Below are 22,857 nucleotides of genomic sequence, written 5' to 3'. Positions count from 1 at the left end.
AAGAATTCCTCAAAGGGTCGGCACGGCTAATGAGAGACGTGCCATCAAATCCTCATCTGCATTTCAAACCGAATTACCAGAACGAGACCCGTGTCCGTCCCTCGTCTCTCGCTCGTGGCTTTCCCGCCTGTCCCGGACGAATGCGAACCACGGAGGCTATCTTTATAGTGCCTCTGCAACAATTTACATTTTTATTTCAACGACTGCGATGCGAGTCTTACCCACGGCATTGACCAGCTTTTTCAAAAATTAATTCGTTCATTTCTTTTGGATTTATTACCTTTTCCGGGAGAATTCCAATTACATGAACGAGGCTACGCAGAGATGAGCAGCGCGAGGAATTCGCGATAAAAAGAACTCGAGGATGAAAAGAAAAAGAAACACGAGCGTAAAACCGATCCGGCTACTCTTGGATAAAGCTCGAATATTGCAGCGTGACGACGCAGCTGGCGCTCGGCAAACTCTGCGAAAATCATTTCACCCACCTGCACTTAACGCGAAGAAGACTCATGGCGAATAGACGTGACTTGGGAGTATTTATAGGGATAAATGTAATCTTCTTCGAATGAATGCAGAATATTGATTTCTGTGGAAAAAATGGACTCGCAAGTAATTGCCGGCCAAGTTCGGATTCGGTGGTGTAGTAAAACATTTAGCATATTTTATTGTTCAAAGATTCGCGTTACAAAAACATGCTACCTAAAATTGTGACGAGTGAACTTTGTCAAAAACGAATCGTGACGAACGAGGTAGACGAGATGGATATCATAATGGGAATCTGAATATTTCCATCAAGTTCGTAAGTCGAGAACGAGATGAATTATTGATCAGCGATGCCTCATTCTCTCTTGATCTCAACCTCTCGGTCAGTCGATCTTCTTCTGGCTCACCCTCTTCCTCTCTCTCTCTCTCTCTCTCTCTTCCTATCTCTCAACTTCTCTGTGTGTCTCCAGTGACTAACGAGTAAGCTCTACCATCTCGTATAATACGGAAACCTCCGCCAGTTAACTAATGAAAATCCAAAGAAAAATTGATTGCATTTCAGCTCGATCGGTGCTTGAGCTCACGCGAAGATTGCAGCCGAAGGATTGAATCCTTCTCAGGTTGATGTGACTAATGAAGGAATAAAACTTCCCCAGTTTTCGGTCTGAGCGAGTGAATCGGAGGTTCGCTGCACCGGCTGTATAACCATGAGTAAGAATGAAGAAGACAGAAAGAACGAGAGTCGAGACTGAAGTAAGAGAGGCGAAAAGTTGATTCGAGAGAAGAGATAGCCGTGATTTTGTCAGGGCTTTCGAAAAGAATGGTTTACTTCGACGAATATGACAGAAGACATCCACGTGGAGTCGGGTCTGTCTCCGGAATTTCCTCCGTTACTCCGGATTACTTGAAGAAGAATCTCTCCGCTTCTGCGCGCGATTGTCAAAGCAAGCAGTCCCAACTGTGTGATCACCAGCCCGAGAATGAAAAGTTCTCCATACCAGACGCCTCTTTTTTTTTTTTTTTCACCGTTTCGTTTATATTCCTTCATGCTTCGCTTTGAGAGTGCTTCTGCTATCTCGTTTCCAAGCGCATTACGTACCCATGCCTATAATCAAAAGATAACACATTATAATGTTGAATAATATTATAATGTATACCTCATCTTTCCGAGAGCCGAATGTAGGTAAAGGCGAAGTTGCGGTTGGTTCCAACGAAGCAAACCAAAGAATACTACCGCTGGCGCGGGCGAATGCCTGAGATTCTCTAATTAATGAGAATAAAAACTTTCGGCCCGTCCAAAAATCTCGTAAGCCGGAAGGAAGCCTGGCGCACGGGATAGGCGTAATATTTTTTTCCGCGAAAAGCGGATCACAAAACTTTACTATCCATCCGCCTCGACACTGTTACAGCGGAGTATATAACAATACATTCTTCTTCTTTTCTGCCGGGGAACTTTTCAGCTCAAGTTATTATACGCTCGGTTATAAATGAAATTTTCGCAAGCTGAATTGTGAAAGCTTACATATACGAGTATAACTTTGGCTTGGGCGCCACTCAGCAGGTCTGCTTATTGTACGGCTATTAAAATTCGATTAAAAACTCTCAGCGGCGCAGCGAAAAGAAAACGGACAAAACAATTTAATTTTATTGTTTTTCACCCCCACCCTCATCCCCAAACGAAAGCGTAGAAGAAACCACCGCTCGCACCAATAAAGTCAGCTTTTGAAGACGGAAGTACCCTCCTTACTTTGCGTTAATACAAAGCCACGTAGCCGAGGTCACGTGCGTCTTGAAACTTCGTTTCAAAAACCATCTTCTGCAGTAAATTCCTGCGAGCTTGTAACTTATTTAGATCTATAGCCCGAGCCACCCACGTACGTCGTCTTACTTCCGAGTTAGAAAAGGGGTCATATAACCGTGCGAGTTCACCTTCCAGTTTCATTTTTATCACCTCCCTGTGGCGCGAAATCATGCGCCGCCGAATAAACGAGACTTGGGATAAATAATATAACCCGGCGTGGAAAAATTCAATTTTGTTTTCTCTCAAGCCCACAACACATAACAAAATTTTAAAAATTCACAGTTTTCAATCTATCTCCGTGGGCCAATCGAATGTTTGGAATTTGGCTGTTACTCTAATTAAAGAGCTCAATGTACACGAATACATATAAAATCCGGTAAACGTATTGCACGATGGTTCGATTCATGAATCCAAATGGATGTCGAGGCCACGGCTCTGATTTTCGGCAGTAATAATTAGCATTCCGTACATATTTAGATCATCGAAAATAATTGCATACAGCTGGACCGATACTCGACGGGCCTGATAATCGACTCTGCAGCGCCAATGTGAAAGAAGCAATCTGCGGTCTTGATGTTACACCTCGAAAATGAAAATTTCGGTCCAAAATATAAAATTCATGTAGAATTTATAGATTTATAATTTGCCGCACGTGTATAATGTATAACGGAGGTAGACATTCACTTTAATCGAGATGAAAAGGGTGACTTTCGAAACAGAATAAGTAAATGAAGAAAACAACCCTTCGTTCAAAACGGCTTTTTAACGTTAAAAAGCCAGCGCCGTGTGAAAGACTTTAGGTTGAGAAATATGCAAAAGAGGGACAATGCATTATCCATGACATTTTCACGAAACGGAGCTCACGAGAAAATCAGTTCACGTAGGTAATTAAGTGTTTCAGTTACAGGTAAAAAAAAAAAAAAATTGTGTCATTTCAACGACATTAATTATTTCGTGGAGTTTCTTTTTTTTTGGCTTCGATGTCGATTCAAGGTAGGTCAAATGTTATATAAATGGGGTCATAATGAAAATCATGGAAATTTACACGGTTTTTGCAAATGCTGGGAAATTATTTTCAATATCAAAATACAATTGTAGAAATGAAATGTAAACATTTCTTGACGTTTACAGATCACGAAGTTTCGGGGGAGCAGTAATTTTTCCACGCTAAAAAAATGTTCATTCCGAATCCCGAAGGAATAAGTTGACAAATCATGGGATGCCATATTTGAATCAGGTGTGATTGCCTGGGTTGAGGTATTAGTTGAAACCAATTCGCCACATAATTTGAGAATAAATCAAGGATCAATATCTAAATGCGATTTATTTTGGAATAACATTGAATTTCCATCGGGCTGCGAATGCCAAATTTCTACACTTCCAGATTGTTCATGCTGCAGTTTTGTCTGAATTTGTTGTCCGCGTATAATTTACCTCATAGCAGGCTCTATCTCTCATTCATGTTCCGTCTATTCAAAGGCGATCAAAACTCTTTCCGAGGCAACGATAATAACCGAGGTATTTATCGGGATTCGGTTGCCGAGGTCGACTTCTCTGCTCTCTTTCCTTCGAGGATTCCCTCCGAGGGAAAAGGAATTGGTCGAGGGAGGCACGGTGAAAAGAGGGGAGGAGAAAGAGTAATTAGAGATTTTATGAAACCGATCTCGTGGAATGTAATGGGGCTTTTATCGGGCATTTAATTACAAGTTCTGCGAAGTCATTCCGATGCTTGCGTTTGCGCTGCCGCAATGCCGCAACGCTGACCAAATGTTCGAAAATATTATCCCGGAGTATTCTTCACTTTTCACAAATGCTTCACCCGCATTAGAGCCGAACAACCAACCGCTATTAATTATCATTATTATTATTATTATAGTGGAATTTTCATTAGCTGCAACTAATGAGACACATTACCGTTATCATCGCCGGTTTGCGGGTGACAAATTATTCGATCACATTCTTTTCATACCCCAATTATTCAATGCTCAAAGTATTAATATACTTGGAAGTAAAGAACACTTGCTATAATTGCGCAGTCACTTTGCATGCGAGCTGATCAATAATCGGACACGGGCTTAATAAAAATCATATCCTCCGGCATATTTGACACCTCCACACGACAAGTCTCATCCATGTTTCAACTGTATTAGAGAGCTGATTTTGCTTTGTCGAGAAAAAGCGAAAGTTGTAATGATGAATTCACTTCGAAGCAAGCTTCTGCTACGTAATATAATATCCGGCTTATCTGCAGCGGTACATTGTACAGTGATAAATAATCAAAGGATTTTAACCAACCACAATGACAGTGCTTCCAATGAATGGTCACATTGAAGTTGAAAGATAAAAATTGACAGAAAACCGGTTTCCATATTTGCGATCTCAGAGCGTATTATTTGACCATGTTTGAGGGCGACGACCTACTCACTTGCATCAAATCACGACTTATGCTGCAACTCACAATGAGCCAACAACAATCTATATAGGAAGATAACCGCAAGAAAGACAATGTCATTGTTGACCTCTGTGGCAACCATAATCCTGACTCAAATGTGGGACTTTGAATACTTGCCGAGATAGCGTAACGAGTTCACCGTTCACTAAAACGCAGCATAGCTGCAGTGTCATCCTCAGTTGTACTACGGCGATAAAGACCACGTAAATACGAGCGCTTGGGCCGTTCCATCAAATAGTCGGTCGTAGAGCGTGGTTTCGAGAGTTTGAAGATGACACAAGTTCGTTTTATTATTTCCGCTATATTCGTGTCCGTTCTCGCGTTTGAGGGAGGAAATGGAGCCAGAATATTGGGCGTATTTCCGACAACGTCGATCAGTCATCAGATTGTTTTTCGAGGATTAACGTTGGCGCTGAACAAGCGAGGCCACGAGCTCGTCATTGCTACTCCAAACCCAGTGAACGATCCGAACCTCAAAAACTACACGGAGATAGACTTAAGTGAACTTTACACCATAAAGAAACAGCGAAACCTCGTTGATTCCCGTTTCATGGATTGGTTAAGCATGCTCCAGGGAGCTGCAGGTAATATGTATACCTACATGAACGTCATACTAGGCCATCCAGAGATGAGAAAACTGTACGCTCTGAACAACAATGAGAAGTTTGATGTGTTGATCGTCGAGCCATTGTATTGGCCGGCAATATTGGCGCTGGCGCCACGATTTAACGTCCCAATCATCGGTGAGTAGTCGATTCAGTCTATTGAATCTTGTAAAACTTAGCGAGCATTTTCATCAAGGATGTGATGCACTGTGCAAATTTCTTCCAGGCGTGAGTAGCCTTGGCTTGTCGATAAGCAATCACTATTCGATCGGAAATCCAATACTGCCTTCTCATCCGTCGACCTGGGAATTCCAAAATAATATAGACTCAGCATCGACGTTTTGGCAGAGGTTAAATAACTTCATACGGATGTGTAGGTATCTCTATTTCTACAGAATGGTCTACATGCCAGCGCAAGAGGCAATCGCCCAGAAGTACCTTGGAGACAACATTCCAAGTCTCGCTGATATCGAGAAAAACATCAGTCTCTTTTTCGTCAATCAACAAGGGCCGATTTCATTTGCCAGGCCAAATGTGCCAGGCGTGGTTGAAATTGGCGGTTTTCATATCGTGAAATGCACTGAGCGACTGCCAAAGGTTTGTTCGTTGAAGAATCAGATGTGACGGAACTGATGACTTTTTCGATTGTTAGTAATTATGCCGTGTTCTGTATACTCATAGGATCTTCAAGAAATTCTGGACGATGCAACCCAAGGATTCATATACATGAGTCTTGGATCAAACGTCGAGAGCAAGATGTTGTCGAACGAGACACGGGCCGAATTTGTGGCCGCGTTTTCGGCCCTGCCATACAAGGTGATTTGGAAATTCGAGGACAATGTCTTCCCCAACAAGCCGGACAACGTCCTGATCCTGAAGTGGACACCGCAACAGGCTATTCTCGGTAATCACCCTAAGCCTGGTCATCAAAAATTGCTGACTATCGGGGTTATATGACCTTTCCACATTCTATCTTCCACTTTTCAGCTCACTCGAATCTGAAGGTTTTTATATACCAAGGAGGACTTCAGAGCACAGAAGAAGCGATTCATCACGGCGTCCCGCTGATCGGGTTGCCGGTGTTCGCCGACCAGGATATGCAAGTGGACAAAATGGTGTCCCTCGGCGTTGCCAAGAGACTGGAAATCACGAGAATTACTCGGCAGAGTCTGCTGGAAGCAATTCACGCCATTGTGCTCGACAGCAGGTGATCATTATTCTTCTCAAATTTGTTAATAGATTGGCGAACAACTGGCTTATCTGCGTCTACGTTTCAGCTATAAGCAGAAGATGCTGAGACTGCGGTCATTGCTCGAAGAAAAACCACATGATCCCCTGGAGAACGCGATCTGGTGGACCGAGTACGTTATACGCAACAGAGGTGCGCCGCATCTGCACTCAAGCTCAGCTGACGAGCCATGGTACCAACGCCAGGACATGGACATAATCGCCTTCATATCCGCCTCGTCTTCCATATCGATCTTCCTTGCGCTGGTAATGTTGTACCGATTACTAGTGAAGCTCAGACACGGCTGTTCCCTCCAATTCCTCGATCCAAAGAAGAAGATGCACTGATGACGCACACGCAGTGCGCCAAATAATGACGAAAGTAATCAATTCACCTCACAATCGGTCGATCCGCTAACCTAAGCAACTCCAGTGCTAAGTAAGTGAAGAAAACACCAAGTTTCAGCTCTTCCCCTGACTTTGCAATGGACGGTCAAAAATTGTACAAATAATTGAAGGGAAGTGGTAATATTATTTATGTAAATACACGTTCTTTATACTTCCACTCTGTTGTTCATTTCGCGACTCTGCATATTCGACGCGTGGTCGAAAAACGTCGGGCAGTACGTGATCATGCGTTTTGAAACAGTTACATAACGTGCTCAGAGCCTTCAGGCCCAGGAGACCCTCACTCGGCGGCTGGCACGAAGTTTAACCGCCCCTGGGGTGTAGTACTGACCTCACTAGAAACGCAAGCTTCCGACCTCTCTGAGCTGTCTTTGCCCTCAGGCGCAGCCAGTCAGCCACGATTTTACTCGGCGGAGCAGGACGCGCCTAGATTAGAAACACACACAGTACCAGGCAGTTGTAACGCCGATCGAATGGAAAAACGTATGTAATGTGCCATTAATTCGATACGATCGCGAATGGTTACCAGTTATCAGAATTATCTGAAAACAATTTTACGTACAAGGTAAAAGAAACTAAAAGAACGTCGTTCACCACAAGTAGTTTCTGTCATTGGTTGATGTATGGGCTGGAAACTCTGGCGAATGAATTTTTGAATGGAAGATTGAAAAGTTTTGAGTCATCGAATGAAATCGTGTAGAGAAGTTCGGATATGAGGACGTCGGGTTCGTTCGTTCGAATGCTGGGGTGACTTTCGGTGTATACCTCGGAACGCACGACTTCTCGATTGATAAAAGTTTTTATACCTTGGGAAGGAAAGTTCTAAGACAGGTGTGCAGTGTAAAAATATGGCGAGCAATTTATCAGCCCGTGAAATGATTCGACCGCGGATTTTCCGAGTTGATGAACTGCGGAATCAATTGATTATCCCGCAAAGTTTTTTAAGATCAGAATTTGATAATTCTTGAATGATAAATCCCACCCCAGACCCTCGATTCTACTGGCCTGCCTTGGCCTCGGTGAATACGGAATCCGAGGAGAGAAACGGGATGAAAAATACACCGGCAGCGGGGCGCTTCTCAGCCCTTGAAAGCCGGAGAACGAAGCGGGGAAAGGGCGTTAGGTGAGATTGCCCAACATTATCGTCCATAAAAGAGGGAGATATAAAGAGCAGCCTGCTTTTAATGCTCTACTAAAAAGACGCTACAACACGGAAAGAATAATCGACTCGCCGGGGGTTCGTTGCTGCTGGCGTGGCTTATGGCTCGCTGGCTTTCGTCGAGATCAGACTAACAGCTGGCTCAGAAATCTGCTGCTTTGCAGGCGCAGACAGCATGGAGTCCCGTCGCGATTTCTCTCGCTACTCATTTCTTCGAGCCAAGGCTCTAAAGTATAAAATGCAAAAGTACCGGAATGCCAATACGCCCCGTATAAGCCCTGACACATGCAGGCTCGTGTAACATTTATGCACCGGTGACGGTAAAAAGTAACGATATCGAAAGCATCGATGCGCTCCAGCAAGATAGTTTTCGCCTTTTTGCTATCATTTTTCTTCCCTTTATTTCCTGGTACGATTTTTTCTTTTCAACAATTCCGTACAAAGACAGCAGCCATATTATTCGTATTCCACATAAACAATTATTGATTTGTCGTCTCCAGCCGTATTGGCCCGATGATAATGATATAGTAATAATAATAATCATAACCGTAAGGAGAAAAAATCGTGAATCTGTCCATCTCGATGCCTCGTTTTATTTCATCCGAGGGGATAGGGCAGCTATAATAACAGGGATGATTCGCGGCTCGAATATCTCCCGATTATTTCGGGAGCAATTGAGCCTGTAGACCAGCTCAGCACGATCGATTAATTAATGATAATCAATGACAGCTGAAAATCAATGGCTCAGGGTTAATTTCCAACTCAATTGAAGTGATTTATCGCAGGATTAGTCTTCGCTTTGAGTTTGAACAGCAGAAATTCCTTAACGAGGCTTGTTCGTGCGGCGTGTAAAGGAAACTTAGGAACGCGGTTGTTTGCGGACCGTAACTTGATAATGTCGAATAAAGGGCATTATTAATAAAACTGGAGTTCACTAACGGGGTTCTCCGCATCGCTCCGCTTCTCCGTTTCTCAGCGAATCGATTATACTTGCCTGTTTTCTGTGACAAACAGGAATAATTTTTATGATACGCGAACTGGATCGAATGTACACAAGAAACATCAGACGTAACGGTAACGATGTGAAGATATTCGTATTCAAGTGTGCGCGCGTGTGGGTGTCTTTTTTTCCTGTATGGGTATTGTAATAAACTCACTGCCCATGTACATAATTAAAGAGATTAATATTTATGAAGAGAAATCCTTAAAGCTTCTGGAAAAGTTTTCAAATTCAGCGTGTGAAAAAAAAAATGTCAAGAGGGATGAAAATAAAAAGGGGAAAGCTCATTGTGCGTAAAATAAATGAATAACATTGAAGTCTATTTAAACTTTTTCAATTATTTTGATATCTCCTCGGGCACGCTGCGTGGCGAAGGAAAGCAAAACTGCAAAAAAAAAATAGGGAAATTGTGGGGTGAGACGGTCTAGCCCAGCTCTCTAGACTCGTTACTCAAGGGGTGAGGCTCCCTAGGTTAGGTGAACGTTGTATAAATACGATCATTGTGCCTACGACCGGGAAATTCAATTGAGAAGTTTTCGCTCTTGCACGAGCGAACAGCCCGGAAAACAATATCGAGGATATTCAATTCTCGGAGCCTAGAATATGGCTGCTTTTTTATCCCATTTCCGTCCGCGCTATTCATCCCTGTGCATTATCCTCGCTGAAAACGAGCGAAATTGTGACCCTAAATTTGTGCTCCGTCTTACCAGAGTTCCCTCCACTCCTCTCCGGATATATATTTCGCACGGCTGTTAACGCGAGTATTACTCTATCCGAAGTCGTATATATAAGGGCAACGACACGCGCTGCAACAAATAAAGTAGATTAACTTTTTCCTCGACGTTTCATTCCCCTGAAACATCGTAGCAGCACACTCGGGCCGCGTAACTCTCGGTCTCTGGGCAAGAAATGCAGATAAATATCGCCACCCGAAATCATATAAATAATAATTACAACGTTGACAGTGCAGCATAATTGAAGCACGATTTTATACGCTTCCGCGATAGGAAAGAAAAGCTCTATATTTTTCTGCTTTCAACCAAGGTAAACCTCTCTCGCCATTTTATACCTCGAATCTCCATCAACGCAGTGTATAATCAGCAAATTGTAAATGTATATTTCTATCCCGTTAATGCAAAGGTAAATATTATCACAATTTGAAATAGAATATGTGCGTGGAGTAAAATGCACCCGGGCAGATGAAGGTAGGTAATACTTGCTCGCAGCAAAGAGAGCGAGAGGGCGAGAGCTGGCTGCATCGTGACGTGTATTTGTCAAATGATATTTATACACTCTTTCCCAGTGTCTGAGTGTTTTAATCAAAATCCGCTTTGGCTCGGTTTCTTGCCATTCTCGGGAATCCCTGCTTGGCCGACACTCGGCAATCCTTTAGAATAAACGTGTACAGGCGCGTGCATATGTTTAAACCAAAAAGCAGTGAAATTTCATTTATAGCTATTAAGCAATCTTCCGCAGTTTAAAGAAGCAACATTTTCCATTGCTGGCCTCCGATACGTTTCAACGTATCAACTGATCTGATTGGAATACCTGTGATTAAAAATTTCTATGCTTTTATACCGTCATGAATGGAAAATTACACGCATCTAATAAATGACCGACACAAGCGCGGGTGATTGAAATTGACGAGATACCGAGTGCAATCAAAAGTCCTTTGAAACCACGGAGTTTCCGGTACGAATACGCTGCCACGTAGCGTTAATTCGTTGAGGGTTCTCTTCCGTTTCTGTTTCTGTCTTTCCCATTTTTCTCCACTTGAAAGTCGATTTTCAATCAGTACCCGCCTTATTCGACGTGTCGGCTACTTGGCGTTAACGGCAGTTCGGCAATGAGAGCCACCGAGGAAGTTAAAATCAGTAACTCGTTGGTGTGACCGGGCAAAGTCTGAGGAGTAGTCGATAACGCAGGTCGTGAATTTTGTACGAAATGCCAAGTTGGGTAGTTCTATTTATGGATTGGGTGTTAATCGATATGCTGAAAACGCGGGGTGCACCCTCCGGGGGATTCCGGGGTTCAAGAGCATTAAAGGGAGATAAGTTGGAACTAATTGCGCCTCCGTAATATCCTGCCCGAAATTTAATAAAACCGGAATCTCACGGTGTCCGAATTGTTTCGAAACGGGACAAATTCAGCGCGCGTAACACCGGCCATATTTCCCCCTCTGCCTGAAACATGTCATTTTTACCAACGAAAACTAGAACCGCGCTTTCTCACCACGTTAGATCTACCGTAGTCAAGAATGCGAAGATCTTTTCGATCAACGTTTGATAAAGGCGGCTGTAAGGCGAAGAAGACGGATCTGATCGACGTCGCGTGGTTCGGGATATCGAGCTTACGAGTGTCTCGAATAAAGGATAATTGAAATTCCGTCAATACCACGTCCCTCGCATTTCTCGAGTGTGTCTGGTGGCGTGATAATTCACCGGTGTCACGGACTTCGAGTTAGATCTCGTCGGGAAGACATTCCTACGCGGAATAAAACTTTATCTTTACGCTCATTTTTTATCGCCGTTTTCCGGTCCGACGCATATCCGTAGCATGGCGATATTCGTGGAATCGGGGGTGCAGAAGCTTGCGCGCTAAAACTTTCCCGATGTCAACCCGGCTTCAGAATTCTATGCGAGTTTGACTGGCGACAAACTCTCGCAGTCCGTGAGGATAAAATAAATAAAATTAGGGAAAAAACAGCTGCTTGAAATACGAATAAGAGCTTTTTTGCAACCCGATGGCGCGTACACAGGGAGTAATTCCCGAATGTTCGGCAAAGAGCGAGCATTCTCGTTGAAGCGTTCAGAGCGGGTGAATGGCATGCGCCCGTGCGCGTTGAATAAAGAGAGTAGGTAACCTAGAACTACTAAACTTTCTCTATTAAAAGTTAATTACTTTTCAACTACCGCCACAGGATTTCAATCAAGGCATGAATAATTGCGCGTACATGCTGAATTTTATATACTCTGGGAGAATTACGAAGCGAGAATATTTTTGATGCATTATAAATTGACGAGGGAGAAAAAACGTTATTGAGTCACCTAACGAAACTGCGGTAAAATTTTCAACCACGCAAGCGACAATCTCAAAAGAAACTGAAACAAAAGATCTTCGCTCTCGTCTTCACAGCGGGTAAAAAATCCAAGAGAAAGGGTGAAGGGAGAAAGGTGAAGGGTGAATGGGGAAGGGCAAATTAGCAGGTGGCTAGCGAAGCCCCATCAAATTGAATAGAAATTCCTCAGAGGATCGAGTTCACGGAGAGGACATAACTCAAGGGGAAGACGCCCGAAGGTACGGAATCCTGAAGAGGGAAGCTGAGTCCTTCAGGAGTTACGTCTGGAGGCAGTCAGGCCTGCCGTCCCGACCCGAGCGGAGGGATATTTCGCATGTGACGAATCTGAGCTGACGTGAATGTATAATCAATTGACGGGTCGGGATTCCGCTAGTGTAGCAATGGCGCAATTATAACGTAGTTAATTATTCGATTGTCAAACTATTTGGAGGACGACTAGTGTCACGTCGCACCGTCACGGCGCCGCGCCGCGCAGAGTCGGTCGCCCCGCGATTTTCGTTAACCGAATTTGAGCCCCGATGGGAACGGGAATAGGCGTATCGATGCAAATAACGTCAATCTTAATTGTACGATCGAGCTTCGTTAGCCGATATGCCTCACACACGGGCTGTGCATCATTAATGCTGGAGCAGCGCATGTTCCCTCTGCATACTAGAAATAATTATTCATTTCTCACGATTCATCGCATGTGCGAACGATGATTTTTCGTTACTGAGCGTAGGTGTTTCTGGGAAAAGCTAGTTTGACACTGTGCCGACGAACACCGTCGAATTTTCCATAAATTGTGATTAAAAAGAAACGACGGCTGCATAAAATTTTAAACGATCGATACCGTTCTTGCGATTTTTGTCACTTTTAACCATTTATTTATTAGATTTATTTCTTTCAATATCGTTGAAAAAAGATTGTCTGTAAAATTTCATTTCTCTGATCTCAGACGTACAATTTCATCCTGCTATTACGCAAAATGCGAACAGTTATGTGCATAGTAAAGAAAACCAAAGTAGGTATAAGAAAATGAATTAACAAAAAAACAAGCGAAGCGAAAAGAAAATGTTGAGTGAATGGTTCGCTGGAGATTAATCGGTGCGACAAGCAGAGTACAGTGACAAAGCATTCTTGAGAGAAACCCCGATGCAGTTGCCATTCCGCGGAGAGAATGAAACTTCAATAGGTAAATAACATGAGGCGAAGAGCTGTAGGATAGGATAGGACGGAACGGTGAAAGGAATGAAAGGCAGGTACAGTTCTTAGCTCATCGTTCTTCAGCACCGAGCACCGTCTATTCGCCTTCGCTCTCGTTGCGAGTTCGTGCCGCAGTCTCGAGCATCTGGATTCTTGCACGGGGAGGTTGGATAGGATTCACACGGTTCGAGTGATAAAAAGAATGGAGAAAGAAGAATGGGGAATCGAGAAAGATTGTAGGAGTATTCCGCTGGCAGCGAGGTTGGCAAACAAATCGATATGCAACTGCATTCCCTCGTTCTATATCCCCTAAACCGCTCGTCAAACGGTAAACACCTCCGCGAGAAATTATGCGAGGTAAAAGAATAGTGAAAAATGCTTTTCTTCCTCCCTTGGTCCATCGCCGTGTACACAACGGTGCGGGGCTGAATGGTAACTGAAAAAAAACAGGAAAGAATTTGACACGGAAAACGTTTTTCAAGCGATATTACACATGCGTACACTACAGTCAAGGTACTACATATTACGAAACGAGGGCATTACTTTTCATTTTCACGTGGAGAAAACATCGCACCGAAGCGTATAAGTCACGAGTAGTCTTCTTTCGCCAACAATTATTCCTGCCTGCATCCGTGAAAACTGGAGAAGCACTTTCGTTAATTGCCTGTCGTTGCTGCTGGTCCGAGGCTAGTTTTTTAATCGAGTTATTTCTCGGAGAGCTTTTACAGCTAACGAGAAAATTCTTAGTTCAAGTTGTGCTAATGACTCGCTAATTCTTTGGCGTATTATGAACCTCGCGCGGACGTATCACAAGCTCGCCTCACAACGCCCGGTTAATTAACTTGTTTTGTTCGGGGTAGAACGGAGTAAATCCGGGTTGTTATATTATGTGTATGTGCTCTGCATCCTGTCCCGTGGACGATGACAGGCGCGGCGAAAGCAATCGCGTAATTATACACCGGAAAGGCACAAAAGGTCGAATCAAATCACAGCCATTTTGTAATTTAGGTTCAGGTTTAGTTGGTCGGGTAGATAGGCGATAGATACCTAATTGAGCGTACCTCGTGCGGTGCCCACGAAGCACAAACAGCTCGCAAATTGTTTGGCGTCCAGTGGTGTATTTCTTTTTCGTTCTCTCTCACTCTATCTCACTCTCTCTGCACAGTGTATACAACATACAAGGTCAAACAGAAGTAAATTAGTTATCACTCGCCTCGTGCTCGTCCTCCGCCCCGGTAGAAATAATTTAACCACGTGAATAAACAAGGGATACGCTGTTTACTTAGTTGTTCCCAAATCGCACATTCGATATGTGCCGTGACGAATGCATGTAAACAATGATGATCACACGGACCCCCCTCGGGATAAATTCGCGCTGAAACCTGCGGGGGCAATTCTTCACGGCATGGCCTTTAATCAAAGGGCTCGTTAGCGGCCTTTGATTAGCGGAACCAGCGTCAATATATTCGGGCAGCAACACAAACGGCATATAAACGAGAGACTCCGTGATGGCATCTATCATCAATAACGTTACATACACGACCGGCGTGTACTGCACTGGTGAGACAATATCTGCGCGGGTCTGCGTGCATCCGAGATCCAGGGATAAACACACTTGTCCTCGCTACAATGGCCCTACATATTGACCTGGGGACATCGGGTTAAAGGGACCTGGTAATGAGTACAACGTTCAGAGAATGCTCGACGGTCCAGAAACGGCTGCATCCATCCTCGAATCAGCCACTGCGGGCCAGCTTCCCTTGTAGGTAGTCCAGGGCTGGGAGTTGCGATACGGTAAAAGCTCTGTAAGTGCCTGGGTTCGGGGCTTTGGGGTCCAAGACTGCTAATTTTATTTATTTCTAAGACCTACGAGGCTCTAATAGTAAACGATTCTGAAAAACCTATTTTACAATTGTGAAACAGTTATAGGTATACCACTGGACAAAATGAGTGTATCTGTATGTGTATAAAGTCACTGAATTTTCAGTGTACGTGGACTGATTTTTTCCAGTCGTATATACTTATAACCGAGAATCAGTGAATTATCACTGATTCAAAGGCAGAGAGTACAACTGCAGCTTCTCGAGTCCCCTTCTTAGGAATTATGAGGAAAAATGCGTACCGACCACCTGAATTCTAGACCGCGTACGAAGAAACATCGCGGTGCCGGAGTTTGTCCGCGCCAGACGCCTCGAGGAGATTTCTGAAAAGCTGTTTTCGAAAGCGTGCTTCATTACAGCGCACACGCAGGCACACATACACGGATGAAAAAGAAGTCCACCGGGGCTTTCAAGCGGGAAGATTAATCCCTGAAAGTACGTCATTAACCGTGAGTAAACGGAATAGTGAGTGCATGCAGGGGGATAAATTGCGCGCAATGAAATGATCACGGCTCGATTATGAATTTCGGTGAAGGCGACGGCGGTCGGGGAGAACCTCATTCGTACTGGAACTGCGGTCCGAAACTGACGTCGGTCGACGAGCCGGGTCCGCTCAAACTATTCCAATTCGGGAAACAATCCTCGATGCCAGAGGAATGTTGGAACACTACCATAGCAGGTAACGTGTGCCGCTATAGCCTGCATCCATCTATTTCAACGCTGAATGCTACCACTCGAGATGCTCGTATGGGTGGACGTTGTACCTACGTTGTAGGTACGTAATTCTCGGTGGCTGCAAATGACCCCGCAGAAGTACTTGCTTCGTTAATCCTCGCCCGCCGCGCTGAAGGGCGGAGACCACTTCAATGTAAAGAGCTATGATTTAGTGAAAGGGGATCAAACTCCGTATAATTATCTGTATATTTGTTGGAAAAATACGGTGAGAGAACGGTGTATAAGGAACGAAACACCCTGACAATCAAGGCGTAATAATCACTATCAGTCCCAAAACAGCAAAACATAATCGCAAAATTCAAAGTTTGTCAACTGTAATTCCAAGTGGATAAGTGGGATGGTGATGCGTCACTAATTGATTGTTTTTGCTTGTAGATTGTTGTCTCAGGGGCGAGGGACCACGGAAAGTTGGTGCTCTGCAACCATAGCGAAGAATCGCACGACCCACCAGCTCTGGGGTGGAAGTTTCTTTTGCTCTGCACCTTGACGAGTCTGCAGGGGTCCGATCTGCCAGGTTTTATTCTTGCGTAACGTTTCCAGGCGAACCTTTGAAACCCCTTGCAAATATCATTTGAATTATGAACGGAACTGGAAAGCCCTCAACCGGAAGCCTCGCCGCCTGACACGCGGCTTTCCACCCCACTTTTGCCCCTTAGCAAGGTCTTCCTCTCCGCCGTATCGCGGCACATGGTACAGATTTCGTTCGTTATTAAGTCAACAGCTGGTCGGTGTAATTGCGACCAGAGATTGAAGTAAGCCGAGATGTTGTGAAGTTTAATTACTACCCAGGACGCTGCGTGGTTGTATGTATACGTGTACCTACACGTATACGTATACCGCCGAAAATCTGCGACTACGCAACAGCTGATGCCCCGGGTGACGTTGAAGCCTTGACAAATGTGCGAATAATTACCGCGCGACTGCGAAATGGGAGCCAACAATAATCAAGATTAAAATTAAATTATTCATACTTCACCAGTCGTCATTGATCACCACACAAGCATACATGAAACAATTATTCGCGGACACTACAGGACGTGTCATTTCTCTATCGTAACCTCCATACGCGATCATTTTTTTTCCTCCGTTTGTTACAGGTTGGATGCGGCCTGCAATAGTCCTTGCAAAATCTGACCTGGTCCACGTAGACATCGACCCTTCCGTGCGGCTCTTGAATATGCTTGAAAATTACCTCGCCGTTGCACTTGTATTCATCGAACGGTAAGCTCCACACGCATTCCCACCTGAATCCATCAGCCACCTTGGCCGTGTACCTTGAACGAGAATACCGGTTTAGAAAAAAAGCCACGAATCGTCCAGGACGAAAAGCTCGCTACCTGCTCGTGCAGTCGATGCGAAACAACCTGTAGCCACAGTCTCTGGCAAGATACCAGCTGTCCTGAATTAAACGTTTCGCTATCCCGTTGCCCTGATACTCGTTAGCGACCGTAACGTAAGTGCATTCGAATATCTTGAGGATGCAGTACTTCTGCCAGAGCTGTGGCGTCGCTGTCACGTAAGCGTAGAACGTCAGAAGATCCTGAATGGGGCCGCATTGGCAACACTTTGCAAACCGCAGGAGATGATCAGGATTCCAAGGACATGACCCGGTATTTACCGCGGCTCCGATCACAGCCTCGTCATCCCCACGAACTGCCACAATGGTCATGCCCTCTTTCATCCCCTTGCGAATCATGAGGTTTAGGGTGGGAAGTTCCATCCCGGAAAGCCCGATGTTCACTATGGAAGGTTCGCACTTCAAGTAAGTATCACACATCACATTCATTATCGCCTCGTGGTCCTGTGTGCGGGCTAGCCTTGTGTAATATTGGTGTGTCGCCTGCTGAAATTACCAGTTCAATCGATAGTGGTTTGATTGGTCGACAGGCGAAGTGTCAAAACTTGATTGTGTTTTAGTTGAAACCTCGTCAAATACCTGACAGCAATTTTTCAAGTTAAGAGGAGATCCGTGAAACTGCAAGGCCCGATAACAGTGACTGCCAAGTCCAGCAACCTTCGATAAATAGTTTTTTAAAACTCTGGACACCATGGCCGAGGCCATTTATTTGATGCCAGTGCATTCAACGATTGATTTAGGTTAAAAAAAATTTAGGTTAACAATTTTGACGCAGTTCAGGAAACTTCAACGCCAGATCAATCCGGACCGTCAGCTGTTTTTTGACCCTTCGCTGTCGTCTCGTTCAATTCGATACAAAACTAATCGAATCGTCCTTATTCAAAACAGATTTCCAATTGGACCAATCACTACAGCAGCATGAATCTCAATCTATCCCCAAATACTAGCCTGCCGTACTTCAATAGCACCCATGAATCATTCCATTGTAGGCCCGACGAGCTTGAAAACTCCCGTCCTAGACGAGTGAGACTTGAAAGTCTTTATTACTGCGTTATTTTCCCACCGCGTAATGGAAAAAACGTAAACGTGGAAATCACGTATTTCGATAATTTGTAAACGACCGTCGGAAGCGCTAGTGTGCCTGGGACGTCCAAGGAGGTGAGAACAGGCGATTCAGGAGCTCCATTCACTCGTGTTACGTTGTGTTATCTGTTATGTATGGCAATGCGGAGAATGGCTGATTTATGCATTCTCGGAGTGCTCCGTCCCCGCGGTATCTAGTGCGGCTTATTGTTGATGAATGCACGGAAACTGTGTGGCTATGCAGTGATCTGCATATGTGGGTGCAGCCTACGAATGCCCCACGCCGCGTTCCCCGGCCCCCGAGGGAAACAAGCATGCATCACTATCGCCGGCCGCATAGTTTCATCAATTATGCCTTTATTCTCATTTGATGGGGGGTCCTGACTACAATTCATTGCAATTCGTTACAGTAGCACCGAGCAGGCGCTGCGGTTCTATTAATACCCATTAATCATCGCCGCTGACTTTTGTGACAAATCCGAAACAGGTGCTTTTACCAAAATTAGGGAAATGACCGCCCCTACATGGCGGCACGGTATCCACTAAAGGTATTAAACCCGACTACAAACTGTTACTCAACCGAATTGTTCGCGGTGGTCCAGTCCTGCAGTTCCGTGCAATACAAATATCACTGTAACATATCCGTTATATCACGAATTTATCCGATCAGCGCGGTAAAACGAAATTAAAGTTTTCCATTTGCTTTCTTACGACGTTGAACGCTGGCAAAATGATTGAACGGAGAGATAGTGAGGGGAAACATGAATTAAGAGATCTTGCAAAAATCTACGCACATACACATTACGTACATAAGTATAAATATATTTGAACCATTAATTTATTACCTAACAGATATAGAACATGCTGTAGAAATGTATAAGTGCATTGTTGAATAAATACAAATTTAGCAGGTCGATTATCGTCTGGTGGGTCCTACCGTACATTAATGAGAAACCATAATACTACTGTACACGAATTGTAGTGGTAATTAGCATCAACGAGACTCCTTCGCGTTGTCGCCGCTGCTGAAGCCGTATTTCTTCGCTTCGACGGCGCCGCCCTTTTTAGCAAACTCTTCGAAATTTCCGAAGAACCCGCCGTACCCCTGCTTCGCGGCGTGCCCCTTCTTTGCCTCCCGCTCGTGCCCCTTGGCAAATTCACCCTCCCTGGCTTCGTCGGCCTCGGCGTATCCCGAGTCGTGATTTCCACCCTTCTTGAAACCGCCCTCGGCCGAGGTGTGCTTCTCGCCGTAGTGACCGTGCTTCCTGAACTTGCCACCCCTGTGGTCCTTGTCGTAGAAGTCCGAGTCCTTCTTGTACTCGTCCTTGTGATAGACGTTGTGGAAGCCGGCGTTGTTGTGCCCCTTCTCGTGGTGGCCCTCCAGCTCGTAGCTCGCGCCCTTGTCCGCCTCTGCCGAATCCTTGTGCCCCGCATAGTGCTTCTCGGTCTCATCGTAGGCCTTTTTCTTGCCCGCCGCCTCGGCGTAGCTCCCCTTGTGATTCGCGTTGTCGTGCTCACCCTTAACGGCCTCCTCGAATTCCTCTGCCTTCTTGAAGCCCTTCTCCCCCTTCTTCCCCTCGGCCACGTGCTTCTCCGCGGCGAATTGCTTCCCGGCGCCCTCCTGGAATTCCCCGGTTTTCGCGTAAGCGGCGGGCGCCGCGTCCGCCTCCGGCGTTCCCTCGATCAGCGAACTCCTGTACGAATCCAACGCTTCCGGGTCCTGGAACGATATCTCCATGTGGTCGACCCCTGGTGGTTCAACCCTCGTGTAATGAGCTGGCAGCATCTCTGCGTCAGGCTCCAGTTGAATTGAAGGGAGAAGGACGAACTCCTTTTTCGCTGATTTTTTCGCTGGAGCTGCAGCGGGTGCTTCTTCGAACTCTCGCAGTCCCTCGTTTATTATTTCGGCGTACTTCGACGCCGGGAGGTTTTTGTAGACGTATCCACTTGCTGAAGACTCGAGATCCGACATCTTCGTCTTTGAGACGTACATTTTGCCAGCTTGCTCCTTCGCCGGATGAGATAAACAGGCTTCCAGTAGACAGCCCACCAGAAAAACTCTCCACAAGCCACTCATATTTGTGTGTTTGTGTGTGTATGTGTGTATGTCACTTCCTCTTTTTACTTTGCCGTCAGAACGTAGGCTAATTTATTTCTATTCGATCGACGCAATCGGATTAATAAACTATTCGACAAACGTCGCCAATACAAACTGTTACCCCAATACAGATCCGTCTCTTTTATACCTTGCGCCAATCGCCTGCCTGACGTACCGGATTGGCTACTGTGTTTGACGAGAATGCACTTGGAAGGACAATTTGTCAGGTATTTCAACAAACTGTCAGATTTCACGAAGCTGAACGGTATTGCGCACTCAAGGTTAGCCGATCTGGACGGTGGTGCAAACGATAAACCGCAAATCGCTTGACCACGTCCCGTCAATGCTATATTCATACTATAATCGCCGATGAATAATATCAATAGAAACCCGAACCCCGCACCGATCCAAAATAATCTTTAAGGCCGACCGCGACGAGCAATCTCCGAAGAAAAATAACCATGCAGTCGACTATCGCCCCTCGACGATGGGCATGCAGGTCGACATTTAAAGACTCTGCACTCGTGGCGTGGCCGAATTAATTGGTTCCATCGTCCAGCGAGTGACCGTGGCCAAAGCGGTGGCGATTGCGTTAAATGATATTCAACCGACTAGCGTCAGGGCGCGCTGAGTTACGCAAAATCTTTCCAGCACCGCTCAGCTGGAGGTACGAAAGATAGTCAATAACGAGAGATTGTTCTTGAATTATTAGCGGCCATGAAATTATACTGGCATAATGATACTTCATGCACGGTATGAGAAAACCGGTATATAAAGGCTCGCAGTTGGACACAGAGGCAACCAGTGGTCAGTTCACCCTGTACGGACATAAGTGTATTTCAGCGCAGGCGCTCGTTGTGAAAATGGTGGTGTACCGAACGATGATGTGGTGTTTCTTCGCCATCCTCGGATGCGTTGCCGCGATGCCGTCTAACCTGGAGAGCGTGTCAGTTTCGCGGACGAATCTTGCCGACATGGAGGCTTCAGCCAGCGGATACTCATATCAGCAACACCACGGCGCCCCCGTCTCATACGTTCATTTCAACAACCACGCGACCGGAAATTTCCACAACGCCCCAACCCCGGTGGTTAGCTACATCGCCTCTGCACCCGAACCGGCTCCCGTGGCTTACAGGGCACCAGAGACCATCTTGAAATTTAGACCAGCCTCGCATCAGTACGCTCAAAACGCGCCAGACAACTACAAGCTTGGTTTGCCCACTGGATACATCCTACCGCTGTTACCGAAGCAGAAAGAACCGCTGGCGCCTTACTTTGTGCCTGTGAAGGTTGACCAGGTTCCTAGGAAGATTGAAATCGCTGATGACGAAAAGGCGGATGATGATGATGAGAACGATGAGGAGCATCACCACGACGATGAAGACGATGACGACGACGATGAAGAGGAATACGATCCTTCTTTCGGGCACGGCTTCATCGAGCCAGCCAAGATCAGCGGGTCTGACTACGAGTCCGGAAGCGGTGCGGAGCATAGTGCAAAGAAGCATTCTACTCACGGAGAGAAGGGAGAGAAGGGGTACAAAAATTATCAGGACTTTGATAACAACGAGAAGGGTGAACATGAGAGCGAGAATCACAAGGGTAAGTGACACCCAGTGGAATCAGTGACTGGCGTATCTAGATTTTACAATTCACTTATTTTAGGTCAGTACAGCGCCGACGGTGGGCGTAAAAAATCCCACAGCAGCACCAGCGGCCACTACGCCGGACACGAGGAAGGATCAAAGGGTGAGGGTGGTTTAAGCTACGGGACGGAGGCCTCTCATAAGAAGGGGCACAAGACAAGTGGCTTCCACAACGTTTATCATAAGGACGAGTACAAGAAGGACACCGACTTTTATGACGACGCCCATAAAAGTGGCCACTTCGAAAAACAGGGTGCATTCGGGGAACACCACGTGTCCACCGAGAGCGGTTTCAAGAAGGGAGGCCATCACGACTCTGCATATGCTCAAAATGATGCCGCGAAGGATGGTGGGTTTGACAAGGGTCACGACTACAAAGAGGACCAGGGTCACAGCAACGCCAAGGGCCACCAGGGCTACCATGAAAATTATGCTGATTACGCCGCGAAGGATGCAGCCAATTCGGGCAAAAAGCATGGCTATGCAAAGGAACATCATGAACCCAGCAGATACACCTCGTGATTAACTTCCTCTGCTATACTAACGCGAATCATGCACTGTCTTTATGCCAGGCTGAATCTGTTTTGTTTTGTTGTTCAAGTTACGTTTTAATAAAGTGGGCGTAGGAAATGAATAAATCACATATGAAACTATCGTCC

General features: G+C 45.4%; 4 protein-coding genes across 4 annotated transcripts; 2 read left to right on the top strand and 2 right to left on the bottom strand.

Moving 5' to 3' along the window:
• Window positions 1-4,985: 4,985 nt before the first annotated feature.
• LOC124184423 (UDP-glycosyltransferase UGT5-like) lies at window positions 4,986-6,983 on the top strand. Its single transcript, XM_046574110.1, has 5 exons — window positions 4,986-5,479; window positions 5,568-5,938; window positions 6,023-6,245; window positions 6,329-6,548; window positions 6,619-6,983. Exons 1-5 carry the CDS (start codon window positions 5,008-5,010, stop codon window positions 6,914-6,916), a joined length of 1,584 nt encoding a protein of 527 aa, XP_046430066.1. The 5' UTR covers window positions 4,986-5,007; the 3' UTR covers window positions 6,917-6,983.
• Window positions 6,984-10,938: 3,955 nt separating this feature from the next.
• LOC124184793 (arylalkylamine N-acetyltransferase 1-like) lies at window positions 10,939-18,076 on the bottom strand. Its single transcript, XM_046574894.1, has 4 exons — window positions 17,951-18,076; window positions 17,379-17,857; window positions 17,150-17,288; window positions 10,939-11,037 (listed from the first exon to the last, which is right to left on the bottom strand). The coding sequence occupies exons 1-4, from the start codon at window positions 18,074-18,076 to the stop codon at window positions 10,939-10,941; spliced, it is 843 nt and encodes a 280-aa protein (XP_046430850.1).
• Window positions 18,077-19,263: 1,187 nt separating this feature from the next.
• On the bottom strand, window positions 19,264-20,676 carry LOC124184879. Its single transcript, XM_046575052.1, has one exon. The coding sequence runs from the start codon at window positions 20,529-20,531 to the stop codon at window positions 19,449-19,451; it is 1,083 nt and encodes a 360-aa protein (XP_046431008.1). The 5' UTR covers window positions 20,532-20,676; the 3' UTR covers window positions 19,264-19,448.
• Window positions 20,677-21,363: 687 nt separating this feature from the next.
• Window positions 21,364-22,852, top strand: LOC124184771 (sarcoplasmic reticulum histidine-rich calcium-binding protein-like). The gene is made up of 2 exons (XM_046574847.1): window positions 21,364-22,154; window positions 22,218-22,852. The coding sequence occupies exons 1-2, from the start codon at window positions 21,416-21,418 to the stop codon at window positions 22,718-22,720; spliced, it is 1,242 nt and encodes a 413-aa protein (XP_046430803.1). The 5' UTR covers window positions 21,364-21,415; the 3' UTR covers window positions 22,721-22,852.
• The last annotated feature ends 5 nt before the right edge of the window (window positions 22,853-22,857 follow it).

Source organism: Neodiprion fabricii, chromosome 6 (assembly GCF_021155785.1).
Source record: "Neodiprion fabricii isolate iyNeoFabr1 chromosome 6, iyNeoFabr1.1, whole genome shotgun sequence".
Lineage (NCBI taxonomy): Eukaryota > Metazoa > Arthropoda > Insecta > Hymenoptera > Diprionidae > Neodiprion > Neodiprion fabricii.
Note: the sequence above shows the minus strand (reverse complement) of the source record. Positions and strands in the feature narration are given on the sequence as shown.